The sequence below is a fragment of the Synchiropus splendidus genome, chromosome 14 (genome assembly GCF_027744825.2).
Source record: "Synchiropus splendidus isolate RoL2022-P1 chromosome 14, RoL_Sspl_1.0, whole genome shotgun sequence".
Classification (NCBI taxonomy): Eukaryota; Metazoa; Chordata; class Actinopteri; order Syngnathiformes; family Callionymidae; genus Synchiropus; species Synchiropus splendidus.
The window spans coordinates 12,394,011-12,410,513 of record NC_071347.1 but is presented as its reverse complement, the minus strand read 5'-3'; the positions used below and the strand labels follow the sequence as shown (position 1 = coordinate 12,410,513).

The 16,503-nt window shown below is 41.8% G+C and overlaps 2 protein-coding genes across 3 annotated transcripts; both read right to left on the bottom strand.

Annotated features, from left to right (window-relative positions):
• Positions 1-287: 287 nt before the first annotated feature.
• Positions 288-4,272, bottom strand: edc3 (enhancer of mRNA decapping 3 homolog (S. cerevisiae)). The gene is made up of 7 exons (XM_053886727.1): positions 4,127-4,272; positions 3,742-3,907; positions 3,452-3,672; positions 2,928-3,272; positions 2,698-2,851; positions 1,656-1,873; positions 288-1,575 (listed from the first exon to the last, which is right to left on the bottom strand). Exons 2-7 carry the CDS (start codon positions 3,903-3,905, stop codon positions 1,241-1,243), a joined length of 1,437 nt encoding a protein of 478 aa, XP_053742702.1. The 5' UTR covers positions 3,906-3,907; positions 4,127-4,272; the 3' UTR covers positions 288-1,240.
• A 3,555-nt stretch (positions 4,273-7,827) lies between these two features.
• Positions 7,828-16,353, bottom strand: syt18b (synaptotagmin XVIIIb). 2 transcript variants are annotated; one of them, XM_053886725.1, is made up of 5 exons: positions 16,035-16,353; positions 13,881-14,875; positions 11,570-11,717; positions 8,519-8,679; positions 7,828-8,460 (listed from the first exon to the last, which is right to left on the bottom strand). In XM_053886725.1, exons 1-5 carry the CDS (start codon positions 16,177-16,179, stop codon positions 8,296-8,298), a joined length of 1,614 nt encoding a protein of 537 aa, XP_053742700.1. In that variant the 5' UTR covers positions 16,180-16,353; the 3' UTR covers positions 7,828-8,295. The 2 variants fall into 2 exon arrangements, with proteins under 2 accessions (XP_053742700.1, XP_053742701.1); XM_053886726.1 differs by lacking the exons at positions 7,828-8,460; positions 8,519-8,679 and adding an exon at positions 10,260-11,464.
• Positions 16,354-16,503: the final 150 nt, after the last annotated feature.

Genomic DNA, 16,503 nt, shown 5'->3' with positions numbered 1-16,503 from the left:
TCAATCTGCAGACACATTTTACAGGACGAGCCTGACACTTCAGTTTTCGATCTGATCACCATTACTTTCTCTTGAACTGTAGTACTTTAGCTTCCGTTCACAAACGCCTCAATTGTAATTATCGCGTAAGTAATAAAATAACTTCCGCGAACTCCTTCTGTGAACACTGTCTGCTTCACGCTGACCCAGGGCGCCTCCATGTGGCCAATGAGCGGAACAACACCGTTATTCTTCTCAGATTCGCTGTCACTACAGTGAACATTCACGTAAGAGCAGTGGAATGTTGCAAATTAAAATTAAAAATTAAAAACAAAACGTAAAAAAAAACGACCACAGAAGAGCTACAGTAGCAGATGGTTCCACCACTCATGGGTTGGAAAGAGGAAACCATTCAACAAGTGAAATCGTGGGCTCAGTAACAGGTAACCAAATGACTTCAGGCAAAAAAGAAATCCTATGAACAGTCAATTAAAACCCACCGAGAAACAACGTGAGGTCTCCAATCGTGTTGTCATCATTCAAGTTCCGACCAAAAACCTACGCCACCGTTTTGACTCATAATGGATATGCAAGTCCAAGTCATTGGATTGATGTTTATGGGCTTCATGGGGTTCACCAAGTCTACGCCAAGCATTTTTGAGACGAATACTAGCTGAAAACAAAGCAGCCGTCTTTGTTAAGTCAGTGAAAAATTGTGATGACACAAACATAGAGTTAAGGCCCTTCACAGCTGTATACATTTGAAAATATATATATTTAATTAAGTCACCACTTTAAGTGTGGACTTAATTACGAATGTGTCAAGGCCTGTTCTCCCCCCCACCACAACAGGCCAGATTCACCAGATGCGTCCGGATTTGTCCCATTAGCTGCCCACACTCTCACTTCTGTTGTGTTCTAAACGCTTATAGCACTGCAAGCAGGAAGTGATTTGTTCAGATTAGTGTTTAAAAAAATGTACTCATCTGAGGGTAAGTGCTACAAAAATGGCATGAGTGAAGCTGGATCACTGCCTTTCCTGCCAAAGGTTTCCACGCATTTAACGTCACACGTTGATTTCAGTTTCGAAACTAAGGACCAGCGTGAGTCAAAAACGGCTGTTTTCGTTGATGGATTGTCAGAGTCAACACGCACATGAGGCGAGCATGCGCCCACGGACGGTGTGTTTTCAGGAAAGAAAAAAAAAAAAGATGTCTGGTTATTTGGAATAGAACTCCCAGTCCGGAACGGTCCCTGTATGTTACGCAGAGTGCAGAGGAATGACAAATTTGCAGCCGAATGGTGAATGATATTTGATCCCCACTTCCTGAAACACATGACGTGGGACCCCTATGTCGCACAGATAAACCCTGCCGGCCCCTTCAGCCAGCGCGAGGGGAAGGCAGAGGGAGAGGGACCACTTCGCCTCGATGGCTTGTCCCTGCCCACTAACTGGTGGATCCAAGCTTAGCACCGGCGCTCGGTTGCGGTTGGCCCAGTCCGCGGCTGCTCTGTACCAGGGCTGGTCCATCAGGAATGTGTTCTCATGGCAGTCCAGGCAGCTGATGATGAGGTCCACTGGAGTCCCAGGGAGGTCTGAGGAATGAAAACAATCCAGTAACTCACTGACCAGAACATTCCTTCAAGATTCACTGGTGAAACGATTGTAAACGCACCTTTGATATTGGACACTTGCTTGCCTCCTGTCTTGTTGAAGAGCGTGAGCTCGCTGGTCACGGCGTCCAGCATCTTGACAAAGTTTGGCAGAAACAGGATGACCTCCACTTCGTGATTGGCCAGGTGACGTCCGCAGCTGATTCCCTGAGCCCCCTGAACATGAGGCCCACACAGCAGCGCCACCGTGGGTCGCTGGTGTAAATTCTTGGGAGTGAATCTTGAGAAACAAAATCAGATGGAAAGGATGAGACTTAAGACTACAAACCTCTAACACCTGTAATGAAACAGAATCTCTCAGATACTGGTCGATCTGACCAAAGATCATGACTACTCAAGAGCCAGTAGCATGGTGGGATAGCTGCACCTGTAATTCGACTGCATTCGTTTCGGCACACAGTTGTTCAAGTGAGGAAGCGTGTGAGACCCTTCTAATTTATATTAATTCTCAAAAATAAACTGAATAAATAAATAATGGAAGAAAAAGGAAGAAAATAAAAGCACAGTTCAAGCATAAATGCTTCCATGCTTGAAAATTGCTATAATTTATTGACCTATTTTTATAATTTAAAACGCTACAGGAAAAAAATATATAGTAAATAGCACTAAACAAACTTCACATATTTCAAAATTCAGCTCACAACATTCTGGGTAACAGCAAGAAGTTAACCTTCTACACACTGGGTTTCTACACTGTTAAGGACTGGGACGTTCTGATGTTCAGGGAATTACAATGTTACTGAGCACAGGTGTGTTCAGAGAAGCGGGTTAAAGAAAGACTGAGATGGCATGAAGTCGGTTCACTATTGTTTTGCAGTGGGTGTTGGTGAACGTCATGTAAATGAAAGGACACGTAGTGCCTTGAAAAACAGGCTTGTGATTTCAGAGTCACTTACTGTACTGTACTTGCTGTTACGGTAATGAGACCATTTAGAATGTGGATATATAACTAATACAGTTTACACTGTGTGAAAACTTGCACAGAATGTTGGGAGGTGTTCCACCAATATGCAGTCTAATGCTACACAGGAGCGTCTGTCATACCTGTTTGGTCCCCCCAGTAAAGTCAGCGCCATCTGACTGGCACACACTCCAGTCATCTCCAGTCTCCTCTCTAATGAGAGGCCATGACGTTCAGCAGCAGACAACAGGCGCTTGCGTAGATCATAAGTTATGCTCGGCACCACCAGTCCAGAATCTTCATCAAAAGAAGGGAACGTTTGACAAAATGTTGCTTCCTTTTTTTCCTCTTTTGTTTGTGATGAAATACGTACCAGTGCAATATTCTTTGGCCCCAGGCTGAGTCACCGCTATCTGCCTGTACACCACCGGTTTGGCCTCTAATATGTTTTCATCGTGGCGATACCGTGAGGGCGTCTGCTCTTGCGGGGTACCAACCGACCGGGCGCCATTACGCCGCTCCGATATGTCGATCTCCGAGAAAACGGCTGCTTTGTCGAAAAGGGCCAAGTTCCCTTCGAAGTCGAAATCTGTGTCCAGGCCGTCGTCCATACCGTCGCCGAAACACTCGTCGTCACGCTGCTTCATCTGGCTCACACCGTTTTTCGCCCCGTTCTTTTTTGGCGTGACTTGATTTACGCCACGACTACTTGATGACCCTAATGAATTAGTGTACAAGATGGGACAATGAACAGCTTTGGTTACTTTGTGCTCTTTATGTTAGGTTAATAAAGTTTTCTTTTTCTCCATACAAAGCAACTCCATCTTGGGAGTTTGCCTAAAAACTCACTCTCGCACAAAATACACACATAAAATATTTAACTGACGGAAAACTTACATGAGTTATGTCTTCGTCTGAATCCCTTGTGCTGACCAGGAACATCTAGGTGACGTTCTCCGTAGCTTTTAGAACAAAGCTGCGGAGAGTTGCCGTGCTCCACATTCTTTTTATCACCTTTTGGCACCGGGACTGGGGCACTGTTGGAGGCTGACATGCAACCCTTCTGTGTCTTCCCATATCGGATGTCTAGAATTTTAAGTTCCTTAATATCGATGGCACTGCAGAAAAGAGAGGTTAGAAGGACTATCGCCAACAAAAGTGCAAAAGCTAAACAAGAAACGAGATACCTGAAAGTAACCTCTGGAACAGGACACTTGACCCCATTGTGGAAAGGTTGCCTGAGAGAGATGGTCTGGCTGGTTTGATCGACAGAAGAAACTTCTCCCTGGTAGACCCCAAGTGTCGCTCCACAGTTTATGGACACCAAACTTCCTAACCAGTCTGCAGCCATACCTACAAATGATATAGAAACTTACATTGAGGCAGATACGCACATGTGAAACAAAGCATACACCACATTCTATCAACTGAAACCACCACAGAGCGACTCCTCTGTCAGTAAAAAGCCGATGATGTAAGAAGACGCCAACGCACTCGAGTTAGCTTCTCCACTAGCCCCGGGACATTAAGTCAAAAATTAGCGATATAGAGTCAAACATTCAAATTGCATACCTTAAATTGAAATAACAAATGACGACAGGTGTGAACAAAAACCCAATATAGTTAAGTATTGCGTAAAATAGCTTGCTCTCTTGCACTGTTAGCCGTTAGCTTCCTCAATTTGTTGTGTTGTTAGCCGTCAGCTCCAGCTAATAACTTCCGGGACGTGGAACTGGGGTTATTCTCTTCAAAATAAGAGCCGCCTATTCAAGTCATCGAACTTGTGTTAAATGTGCCCTGGCGGTCTGAGAGGATGACCCGCGGATCTCGAGGGCTTTCTTTTCGGTTGCGCCCTTCAATTCAAAAACAGTTTGCAGACTGAGATGAGGATCATTTTCTTGGTGTCAGATACCAAACTTATTTATCAAGCGTGTCTAGTGTTTGCCTATGTAGAATAAACATGCCACAGGGTGGTGCTAGTTATTGAAACGCAAAATATGATCGTCCCTATTTTTGTTGAAAATAACACATTTAGCATCATATGAGTCAAAACTAAGCTTCCAGAGATATTTTGTGAGGTGATGCTGACAGTCAGAACTGTGACACACCCACCCAAGAGGTTTGTTTGTCAGAGTTTGCCATGAACTGCCAGATGGAGACCCACATCTGTAACTTCATGGGACAAATGTGTATCAATGAAACGGAGTTTGAAAGTAAGGGAACTTAAATCCCTGAAGTCCAGTCTTCAGTCTGACTTATCACATCCTCCCTGCTCAGTGACAGTTGGAGCTGAATACCACACGGTGATGGTGGAGGACCTTCCGTAGAACTGAACATGCATGGTTTACAGGAGGTGGATCGGGAAGTTGAGCCAGTTCTGTGCCTACTTCACACTGGAGCTGAGGTTCATCACACCTCAGTTCTCAGGTGACAACGGTGAACATAATAGAAGAGAACATAATAGCTGCTATCCATTGTACAATATGAACTGTGCTTTCACAAAACAGATTTGGTTTCAGAGTATGGGCATCTCTCCAGTTTAACCTGCCTTTTAAATGCATATCTGAACAGAGGCTGGCGCTGGAGCTTCAGGCTTTGGCAAGACGCTGGAGGCAAGAAGTCTTCAAAGAAATACAGATGGTGATAAAGCTGATGAATATAGTATACGTGTGTTCTTTTTTTATTGATATCTTAGTGTTGATAGCTTAGTGTTGATCGACTCACATTTTATTAACTTGTGAGCTTTAACAGGTTGTTAAAGATACCATGGCTATTCAAATATTTTTTAAAAGATATTCTTGGTTAGAATGTTTGTGTAAACAAAATTTATTTTTACTTTGTAATTTTTTTCACACATATTTCAGTTCACGCTGCAGTGCCATGTCAGGACACACAGAACCAAACAAAGTGATTGGACTTTTTCCATGATTTAATTTCCAAATGTACCATCAGTAATCTCTCTCAGCACTGTATGTTTTTTAATCTGTCCTCTCAGCATATCCTCACAAACAAAATCCATTCCACCCCTCCTCCCTCCAGTTTAATAGCAGTGCTACTCATCAGGTAAGTCAAAGTGTCAATTCCAACTGTTATTCAATGGATGACGAAATGAGATGTTAAGGATGTTAAGGTGAGGGGTTGGTCACCCCTCTTCCACCCCCAATAGAAATAATACTGACCAAAGAAAAGCTTAGAATGGTCATGTCAAGGTCATGGGTTGAAGGAAAGCAGTGAAGGAAAATGTGTTTCAAAATAATGGAAGATCCAATTTTGACAGCAGATTGATGTTTATAATATTATATAAGTGTACATCTGGTGTTCCATTTCTAGAGGGCCACTTCCAGACTTCTTTTTTTATTCCAACTCATGTTCAGTGTTCAACCTTTACGCCAAAAAAAGAAGCGTTGAGCATTGCCCAGGACACAGCACCCATGTTTCATCCTTTTGTTAGGATGCAGTGTATGTATCACACCTTCCTGTGAACAGGAACAACAAGTTGAACATGGAAGGATAAAGACTGATCCCTTGTAAATTTCAGTGTAATACCAGCCACTGACTAAACCCCTCAGTCTCACCTGGGGACCATATGCCCTCACACTTGGACATAAAAAGCAAAGCACTCACCCATTTGCTCGCACAGATGTTTCATTAACGTATTTAAACATGTGGCTGATGCCAATTAATATCATTAATGGTGGCATTATGACGCGTGGATTATCCTACAGGCGCTGCCATGCTCTAATCCCAGTCTCTGCCTCAGTCAAAGGCAGCAACACCAGAGAGATACTTCACATAGAATGACATATCTATGCGTTCAATGGTCAGATTAGAGGCAAAGAAATGGATCAGTCTGCTGGCTGGGACACAGCCGACTGCCACGTAAGAGGATCTGGACAGACTTGATGCAACAGCTGGTGGAGTTGGAAGGATGATTGTCCTCCTTCACGGTGCAATTGAGATTACATTGAATGTATAAAAGAGAAGAAGAGAAAGAGAAAAGATGTGTCGTATGTTCTCATATTGCTACAGATTTATTACATCGTCTTTAACAATGGGCATGATGTTAGAGCAATAATTGGTTTGTCTGCTGACCTGATGACTTTTTAAATATTTGATATTACTTCAGTAATACCATGGCAGGAAAAGGTGAACGAAAAATGTATCTTTGTGAAGGGTTATGACTGGACTTATCAGATGGAGCTAGAGTCGACCGACCGCTAGTTTTTTTTCTTTGTCACAGTGGATCAAACCTGTTCATCCATGAAGCTAAAAACAAACACTGACAACCAAGTCAACTCGGACAGATTGTTCTTGCATATTAGAACATCAATGTTGATTTTTTTAATTATTGCTGCTCTTAATTATTAAAACAACAAGCACAAACGTATCTTAACTCACCTATAATATTCCTTTGAGGATGCATCATCTTATCGTATAATAATTATTGCTCCCGCTTTTGTGATTTGTAAACAAACCAACGACCAACAAAGTAAAAGAGGAATCTAGTGGATAATGAAATGTACATACTGTATAATGAAGCACAAACCAAAAATAAACAGAGAGTAAAATCACACAGATGAAAGTGAAAATGCAAATTATTTGGATGTTCATTTCAGGGCAGTCTGTGGCGATATAAAAGGCCTTTTGTCATTATTCCCTTTCAGTTGGGATTAATCTGTCTTGACGGACTGTTCCAGGCAGAGTGTGAGAATAATGAGTGAATGCACTGGCTGCCTGGATTTATTGCATCATAGCTGTTCCTAGGACTGTGCTCTTTCGGACCGTGGCTTCGGATGCTGTTCCTGGGATCTGCTGAAGCCTCTCTCCCACCTCCCACCGCAGCCTTGACCTTCCACATCTGTGTTCCTTCTTATTCTACTATTATTCTGTTTTATATATATATATCTATATCTATCTATCTATCTATCTATCTATCTATCTATATATATATATATATATATATATATATATGGTTCAACCTGGCTTCCAGGCGACTGCAGTACAACTGGCTTTGATTGTTTTTTTCGTATGGAGTCATAAACACTCATGAATTTCTCACTGTTGTGACTCAAAGAAAAGCAAAGAAAAAGAACGTAAGCAGTTGCTCCACTCTGAGCATCTCCACAATGACCAAGCCTCGGCCAATCTCTTGAGGGGATACCATGTTGTGAACAAAATATATATGCAATTCTAACAAGAAATAACATAAAGCTCTTTCAGGTTATAGTCAACTGTGTTTAATAATAAAGTAAGCACTAAGCATTGGCGTAAGAAACAAGGAAGGTTAAGAATAAAATAAATAAATGATCAAATCATAAAAATAAGACATTGAGTTAAAACTGCATGCACTGTATGTCATCATTGTCATCATTGGATTTACAGTACCTTAAATTCAAAACCTTTTGAGAGACAAATTAGTACAGACAGATTCAGATTTGTCTGACATAAAAAAAGAAATCACACCACAAAACACACGGGTCAGGGACAACGCTGTTGGTCATTTCAATTTTCATTGAGATGGCAGTTATATCCATTCCAAATATAGAGCATTCGGAGGCTCATAGCTGCCTTGCAGTGACGGTGTGTTCAGTCACAGTCATCCACACATTTGTGTTCAAGGAGAAGACGACTTACATGCTGGTTCATTGGAATAAGGCTGGTGTTAAATTGTCAAACTTTTGCACCTTCACCGGTAGAAATAAATCTTTTGTGCACTTGTTGGAAAAGGTGTATGGTGGTATTCACAAGTCCGTCTCTGGTCTCAAAATCGACAGCTCGGGTTGAAGCGTGTGCCACCGGCTCTGTTCGGCCCGAAGGCTGCAGACGTCCCTCCAGTGAGCCCGTCCAGCATCAGCAGCCTGCCCACCAATCAACACGCGACCCACAACTGTGTCCTCCGACAGCACCTGCGCACAGAAACACGGTCAGGATTCCAGGTAATATGGAATGTATGTTGTGGCTGACCTGTACAAGGACGAACTCGATCAAGAGGGGAAGGCGACTGATGTCCCCAGGTGGAAGGTCGAACAGGAAGGAAGCGTTCCACACAGTGAAGAGTCCTCCCTTGTTCTCTTTGCTGGTAATAACAACACCGCTGTGGTGGAGGTTCACCACCACCTTGTACTCTGCAACAAAAGGGGCCGTAGACAGGAAATGATATACTCACTTGGAAGGCATGTGCAACACCCAAATATTAGCTTTGTATCATCATCATTTTAAACCAGACTATACTTAGCTATAGATATATAAGGTCAGGAATGAGGCCTGGACTGATGAGTGTGATCCAATGTGGTTGCTTTCACTATGACTCTTTCATTGCCAAGTAATAACATTTCACCTGTATGTTGTCAGATGAATGACATCAATGAATCTCTGCATTGAGGAATAGTCTCTTACTTTATTTTGTTTACATTATTATTACATCACCCCTCACTACTGTGCTGCATGATGTTCATCTCTCCGTGTCATAGGCTATATTTCTAAATATTCTCATGCATGTTCCTCCAGACACTTTCTCACCAAGAAGGTCTTCATGTTATTTTATTGTTTTTCAACAAGTAAGTGCTGCACATTTCTCTTTTTGATAAGGTACCTATGTGATACTGGCTACATTGGAAAACTACCAGGGCTAATCTTTTTGTTTATGTCTCTGGGATTAAGCCCATCCACTAGTCTGCACTGGTGTGATTAGAGGAGCGGGCAGAGTAAACGTTGGCTTTTTCCAATCTGAGATTCAGACAGAAATTAAATATATTATATGAGGAAATGTTGACCTGTTTTTGTCAGTTATATACATTTATTTAAGTCGTTGTCATGCAATTTGGCTCATGGAACTTGGATTCACCCTGTTGAGAAGACTTCAGGGATTCAGGCATGTGCTGTCATGGATGAACATGGAATTTAGAGGAAAACATCTGGATGAAATTAAAACCACCAGATGCAGTGTGCCTCATTTTCATTTAAATTAGAGCAAAACATTACCCCACTGTGCAGCCGTTTTCAAGTATTGTCTGTCCAGGCATGTTCTTTATTATTCTATCTGGAATCGACCTGCTGTATTAGCGAAACAATTTCAAGTTAAACCATTTGGCTCTTGAGCTACATGAGCTACTGTTGCTGTGCATTATGGTAACTGAGCTATGAATGTTGGGAGAACTTTCACCAGTTGAAAACTATAGACATTATGAAGTCTTACTGCAAGCCATACATAATCTGTGCATTATATCCATGCTTATGGCCTACAAGGCATCATTCGACAAGATTTTAGCATTCATCATTCTGCCTTCTAAGAACTAAAAATGTCCTTTTCTTTTCTAGTCTTTGACCTTATTCCAAATTTGTTTCTGGATGTTTGACGTCCTGTAACTTCTCCTCAGCAGTGTTTTCTCATGTAGTCCCAAATCCTTTTTGTAATAATAAATTGGAGGACAGTTTTATAATGATCACTGTATATGTTCATATGCCCCTCATCCTAAATTGTGCAACTTTTGCCCTTTGGTTCCCTTCATATAGCATGTTTGATATCAGGAGCAAACAATGGCGTATGCCAAAACTGAGTGCAGCAGGGGCCGTCAAATCAGAGGGCCGCAGAAAAACTTATCACACGTTGCTCACATTTGATTTCTTAAATATTCTAGCACAGGATTTGCCATGACAGTATGTCATTTAATTTTTTTTTAAATTATATATTAATTCTTTATTTAAAAAAAAATAATTTTGTTTAAAGATTCATAAACATTTAAAAACCCTCAAAAGTGGTGCATATGGTGACTTGAACTGTGAGTAAAACGTGTTATAAAGGCACTTAATTATAAGGTGTATTGTTTCCATATAGCTTTACTTTATTTTAAGAGACAAGAATTAATGATAAAAGGACATTACTCATTAAAAAGATTTGAATCCAAAAAGAATACAAAAAAGGAAAAGAAAGGCAAAGAATAAAATCGATAGTTATATTTATATTCACAATTAGGGTGACGTTTGAAAAAGGGCTGCCTGTGGCCCTCGGGTCGCACCTCTACAGTAAGTAGCAGAAGAAAGAAATTGAATAATTTGCTCGCGTTCAGTTTAGTGGACCTGAGCTTCTGCCTCTTGTTCGGTGTTAGGAAGCTCAACAACGCTTCATTGTTGGTTGGATTTGCAGTCAAAGATGTCAAATGCTATCAGATGATGTCGCACGACATCTCAGAGCAACACGGCAACAACACTCTCAACGGCACGTCATGGCATTTTGAGATTTTGAAGACAAATTTCAAAGCTAAAAGCGGATTGTGTCCTAGAGGGTCAAACTAAATTTGGGCCACACGTAGGGGCAGTGTGAGCAGTCAAGTAAAACCATGGTTTGCTCTCAGCTGACAGCAAGTCTCAAAACACGAGCCTTAAAGGATTTGTTTTAATTTCAGTTGGAGGTTGTTAAAGGTGTACATTTTGGCCGAGGTCTGCGCTAAAAAAGTACAATGGAAGGAAAAGATGGAAGCCTCTGGTAATCCTGAACAGCCTTTCCTGAAACCTTTACAGATTTAAGATTCAGAAAATATTGAATCTGTAAATGCTCATCTGCATTAAATACTTGTTTTGGTCTCTACTCCAGTATTCATTCCAGCTGTGTTGTCAAAATATCCATCGCTTCTTAATCTGAGATATGCCACATAAAACATGAGGGATTATATCTGATGTCTGCTATAAAGGAAATCCTCAATATGAAATAGAGATCATAAAAATGAATGGCTTTGTACACAGGATGTCCCTGTTGGTCTGCGATGGAACTAATACCCAGACAGGCTAATGCAAAAGATTACACCAGTCAGATCCGTGGTCCAGAGGAGATTGAAGCCTTTCCTGAGGATTGTGAATACTGAAGGATTAAAATGTTATTAAAAATGGGAGTTGCTTTTCTTCTGTGCTCAGATCCTGCAAGACATCATGTAATCCTTTAACCATTGATGCAAATATGGGGAATTATTTCAGCTATTAGGGATGTGTTTTCTCACAGGGGTCAGCAGAGAGGGGTTTTACCTGATGTGGAATTGAGGTTTTCAATGTTATCAGCCCTGAGGACGGAGGCTTTGAGTTGGTGAGTCGGCGAGTGATAGTGCAGCAGAATGAAGATCTGCGGAGGATAGCTAAGCCCCTTATGCGTCAGAGTGTCCCGGAATATGCAGGTCTGTCAAAGGAGAAGAGTTCAGAGAGCAGAGGGCGGAGAAATCTTGATTAGAAAGGCAGCGTTCGACTTGGGGAAGAGGACATGACAACAACACGGGGTCACAGCACATCACTTGAAGCCAAAAATGAATAGCTTCAATAAGGATCGTGTTCCTTCTGTACATCACCACAGATTCTGCTTTTCTTCATGTGTTTTAGAACTAAAAAAACGTGACTGATCTTTTCGATCTCATCTTCGTGTAAGAGGTGTTGACTATCTAGATCCCTGCTAGCAGTGTTAGAACCTTGGGTGGGACACAATGCTGTTCTGAAGTCCAGGCTGAAATCCAAGGATGGTCACTTTTCAGAACATTCTGCCAGAGGATATAAGCCTATCTGTGCCATCATTTACATCCCATTTAAAAACACTTGCTCTTCTCATGAGATCCAATGGCTGCATATATTTTGACTTTGAGATGGATGCCACACAACTGTGACTGGTGTGGAACAAATGTGTTTTCATGTTTAATTCCACCAGCATTGTGCAATGAACTGACGAAGTTCCTCAGAATTCCTCTGCCTGAGCTGGACAAGTTTACGAAAGATGACACAATAGGGTCAACACAGTGGCCTATTCTCCGAACAAATGGGCTCGGGGCCCATTCAAGTAATAGAACTGATTCATTGATTTCATCTGTGATTAACAACTATATTTAATCTACTTACACGTAAACAAACCAAAACCTTGTGAAGTGACATGCCACCATGTGATTAAGATATGTGTCACTTAAAAGTCCAACCAGCAGCAAAAGCAGAGAAGAGTCATATTCATTGAATTCACTAAAAAAGTAAAAAATAAAAAATAAGAAAAAATGAGAAAAAATACACTTGATGCAAACTGTTGAGAAAATTGGAAAAACTGAATACAACTGAACAACTGAATACAGCATATTTTATTTGAACAGCAAAGAAGATATAAATGAAGTGTAAATATAAAATGGTGCTTTCATGAACACCTTTTACTTTTGGGGGGGCGACATCATTTTCTTTATCATTGTTTTCTTTTCAGGAACTTCTCCAGAGTTGTTAGCTAGCACAGATTTGCAGCTGTCAAGTCAATTCAGTGACTCACTACTGCCACCACATGTGGTTAGTGTATTAAAACTGAGCATCTCGCGGCCGTCACGGTCCAAAGGTGTAAAACAAGAAAACTTTTAGCAGCCCTCTAGGAGGCGCTTGCAGCCCAACAATGGGCCCCGGCTCTATGGTGTTTTTTGAGCTGCTGTGCATCGGGCACACCTCCGAATGAATCTCGCAATTGTGCTTAGTCCTGTAGAAAATTCCTCTCGATTTATAAAAAAAAAAAATCGTAGCTACTGAGTCTTTGCAATTTTGGTATGTTACTTGCAGAAATGTGTGGAGGAGTGTATTTGCTTAAAGATGTCTTGGTGGGCACATGAAGATGCATCATGCTCTATTTATTCATTTCAAATCATTATTGATATTATCATCATCAAAATATTATTTCTCTTGCATGATTTTATTCTAGTTTGGGGAATTTCCAGACACATCTTTAACATTCTTTGTCTCAGCCTGTTTCATAACAACGATTCTTTCTCCAATTAAATTTTGGACTGCATTTACTTGGTTCAACATTTAGTTTTTTGGACATTTTTAAAGCTAAACTTTGATGGTCTACAAGTGTCAAGAAGATGAGACGTCACGTTAGCCATTAGCACTGTGAGCTCTGCGGTGCTGCGGTACTCTCCATAATTCTATCGTGTAGGTGTGCGGTCAAGTTAGAGTCGCAGCAGGTTTAAAAACGACTCGGAGTTCGCATTTCAATGGCTTCTTCGCAGTGACTGTGAGGGAACAGGAGCACTGCAGCAAGTGACGGAGAGTAGCATCAGCATAGATCTATAGTGGATAGAAAGAATGTGACCACGTAACCTCCTTGCCTTGGTAGCTTGTCAACACCTTCTGATGGTTCATGAGTTAATGTCATCATATTGTCCACCTCTATCTCCAGACAAATGGGGTTAAACTGGTCCATTTCTCACAGCACACCTGTTGAAAAATGCTGATCTAAACACATTGAACACTGGTCATTTTAAATGCTTGGAGGAAAAAAACAATGACAGTGGCTGTAACCAATGAGTAATGGCTGTAACCAACTTAAAATTACCTTCTGTTGCTTCTGGTCCCTGGAGCAGAGCTCTTTCTTCAGGTGAATCACCTGACATTCATGCCAGTCTCTTTCTCCACATTCAGCCTCCACCACTCCGACTTCACTTCCTCTTCTGCTCAGGGATTCTTCTACATGCACAGCTATCCTCAGAGTGCATCGCTGGAGCTCCTTCACGGAGGTCACCTTGAAAACCATAACGCAGCTGAGCGTGTTCTGGAAAGCCGCTTGTACGGGACTGCAGTGCAGCGGGGGCAGGCTGCCCAGTAAAGACACGTCTTCTAGCTTGAGGAACACGCCAGTGAGGCCGAGGACAGTGACAGACAGCGTCTGCCGCTCAGAGGAGAAGGCCATGGTGAAATCGAGGCAGGGCGGTTGTGATGTTGGTTGTTGGCAGCCGGCACCAGTGCCATAGTTCAGTGACACCAGGGGGATTGGTTCTTCAAGCATTGATGTGGAGACGGCGCCGGCGTTGGTGAGCCTGCTGTGCTCATTCACAGATAAAATGTCTCCTGATACTGTGCAGCGTCTTTGAAGTGCCTTACATGTTTTGGACAGCAGAGCTAGTTTGGGGAAAGAATGCAGGGAACTGTGGCCAGAATCGATGGGCTTGTAAAGAGGCGACGTCAGCTGCTGAGTGCTGATGCGGCGCAAAGAGAAGAAGGACTTTGGCTGCTCCCTTCGCTCAGAACCGGGTCGAGATGGGTAAGAGTATGGCAAAGGCGAAAACCTCTTCTGAGAAGGAGCTGGGCTGGTGAAGGTGGACGGATACTCCATTATATCTCCATCTAGCTCCTCATAGCTGGAGGCAATGGTGTCAAGAGAGCGGCGCGGGTTCTGGGTCTTGGGTTGAGTTGGGGCTGTCGGTGACATCGCCACTTCCTTGTCTTCAGGTGAGGAACAAATGTGGCTTTTCTTCCAGCACAGAATACAGCCCAGCAGCAAGCACAGACAGAAGGTCACCAGTCCCACCAAGAGAAGGATTTGGAGGTGAACTGAAGGTAGCAGAGGATAAAATGTTAGCAGGAATCACTTGGAACATTCCAAATGTCAGAACTTCTTGTTCTGTTGTTTTTGGTGGAGGGCATTAGTGGGCGCAGGTTTGTGAACTGTCAACATGTTTTGTCAGACATTTTTTTTTTTTTAAATAAGCAGCGGTCTTTTATAGTTATGCCGTTTTTGTTTGTCTGTTATCTCGCAACCCCCAAAGAAGAAGGGATGCTCCTGCACTGACTGAGGGGGCTCTACTATGTTCAGTTATTTATTTTGTATGTCAATGTTCATGCTGTTTTACCACAAGGATTAACCAATGATTTAGTGAGATTAAAATAAATGAACAGGGGATTAAACCAAATACGCAATTCACAAAAGAAAGTATATCTTAAATAATTATATACATTTGTTTATATTATTATATATTAAATTATTATATTATATTGTATATAATTTGTTTATCGTTAGTATATAAATGTACATCGTCTGCTAAGTATTTATCTCATATTTATTCACTTTTGGACATATAGTTTTTGGAAACTGGAGGCCTCAGACCGAAATTTAAGAAAGTCTAAGTCTAAGTCTAAAGCACATGGCAGGCAATGAAGAGGGAAGTAAAATAATTGGAGTCAAAGCATGGCAACATGGGAGAGATAGCACTAGCTTTACAATCCAATCTACTGTTTTTTTCTGATGCAATATATATTCAATATTGCAACCTGCATTGTTTGGCCAAATGTATGCAATTTCTGATAATAAAAATGTAAAAAATTCTTTTGGCTGACTGTATGTGCGGTAGTTTGTCACTGAATGTTTTCATTACAAGGGTGAATTCTGAAAGTAATGTTTTGTTCATATTTTAACTCCTTATAATCTAAAAAAGGCGTCCAATTGACACCTACGGCAAAGATGTGAGTGACGACTGTGTGGCATCACAGAATGAAGCTCCACAAATGGCTCTTTTGAGTTGCTCGAGACTTGGTGCTATAATGGCTGAGAAATACTTTTTCGTGATCAGGGGAGGAACAGGAAATGAATGAAAAGTCAAATATCGTGGTGCTTGTTTACAGTAGTTTGAGTGCAAGTTGCTGTTCTAGCTTCGGATATGAAGCAACATCATGAACATGTTTTAAAGGATGAATGGAGTTAAAAAAGACTTACCTTCCAGATGTTTGGTGAAGAGAACCTGCACCAGCAGCCAGAAGAAGAGGATGACCATGACACCCTCTATGACACCTTTGCAGCAGAACAGCAGCACCGACTGCCACAGGGGCTGACCCGGGTACTCCTCATCGTGATAAGGCATGGCGCCAAAAACCTGTATTAGACTATCTGAGCTAATCCACACTCACCGTCTCACTACAGCTGTGCAGATCCCGTCTGAGGATCGGTAAAATCCACAATCCATCCGTCATAAATCAGAGCCTTCTCCATCATTGTTTTAAGCCATTACTTCAAATAAAATAAGTGTAGTGATGAAATTCCGCTTGGGTCCCAGGATAGTAAATATTAAGCAGGATAAAATCCCCTGTGTATTTCCTCCCCCGGGGCGGGACAGTGGGAGGAGATAGCTCTAAACCCTCACATTGTGCCTTTAGCATCTGTCGCGGGCGGTGACGCCGCAAAATAG

Bases quoted from the DNA above. Each gene is read 5' to 3' on its own strand.
- edc3 (XM_053886727.1), bottom strand. From the start codon at position 3,905: ATGGCTGCAGACTGGTTAGGAAGTTTGGTGTCCATAAACTGTGGAGCG. The intron at 3,673-3,741 runs GTATCTCGTTTC...TCTTTTCTGCAG, and splicing joins GTTCCAGAGGTTACTTTCAG to TGCCATCGATATTAAGGAAC. The intron at 1,874-2,697 runs GTATGACAGACG...TTGTTTCTCAAG, and splicing joins TTACTGGGGGGACCAAACAG to ATTCACTCCCAAGAATTTAC.
- syt18b (XM_053886725.1), bottom strand. From the start codon at position 16,179: ATGCCTTATCACGATGAGGAGTACCCGGGTCAGCCCCTGTGGCAGTCG. The intron at 14,876-16,034 runs GTAAGTCTTTTT...TGCTACCTTCAG, and splicing joins CTTCACCAAACATCTGGAAG to TTCACCTCCAAATCCTTCTC. The intron at 8,680-11,569 runs GTAAAACCCCTC...CTTTTGTTGCAG, and splicing joins AAACCTCAATTCCACATCAG to AGTACAAGGTGGTGGTGAAC.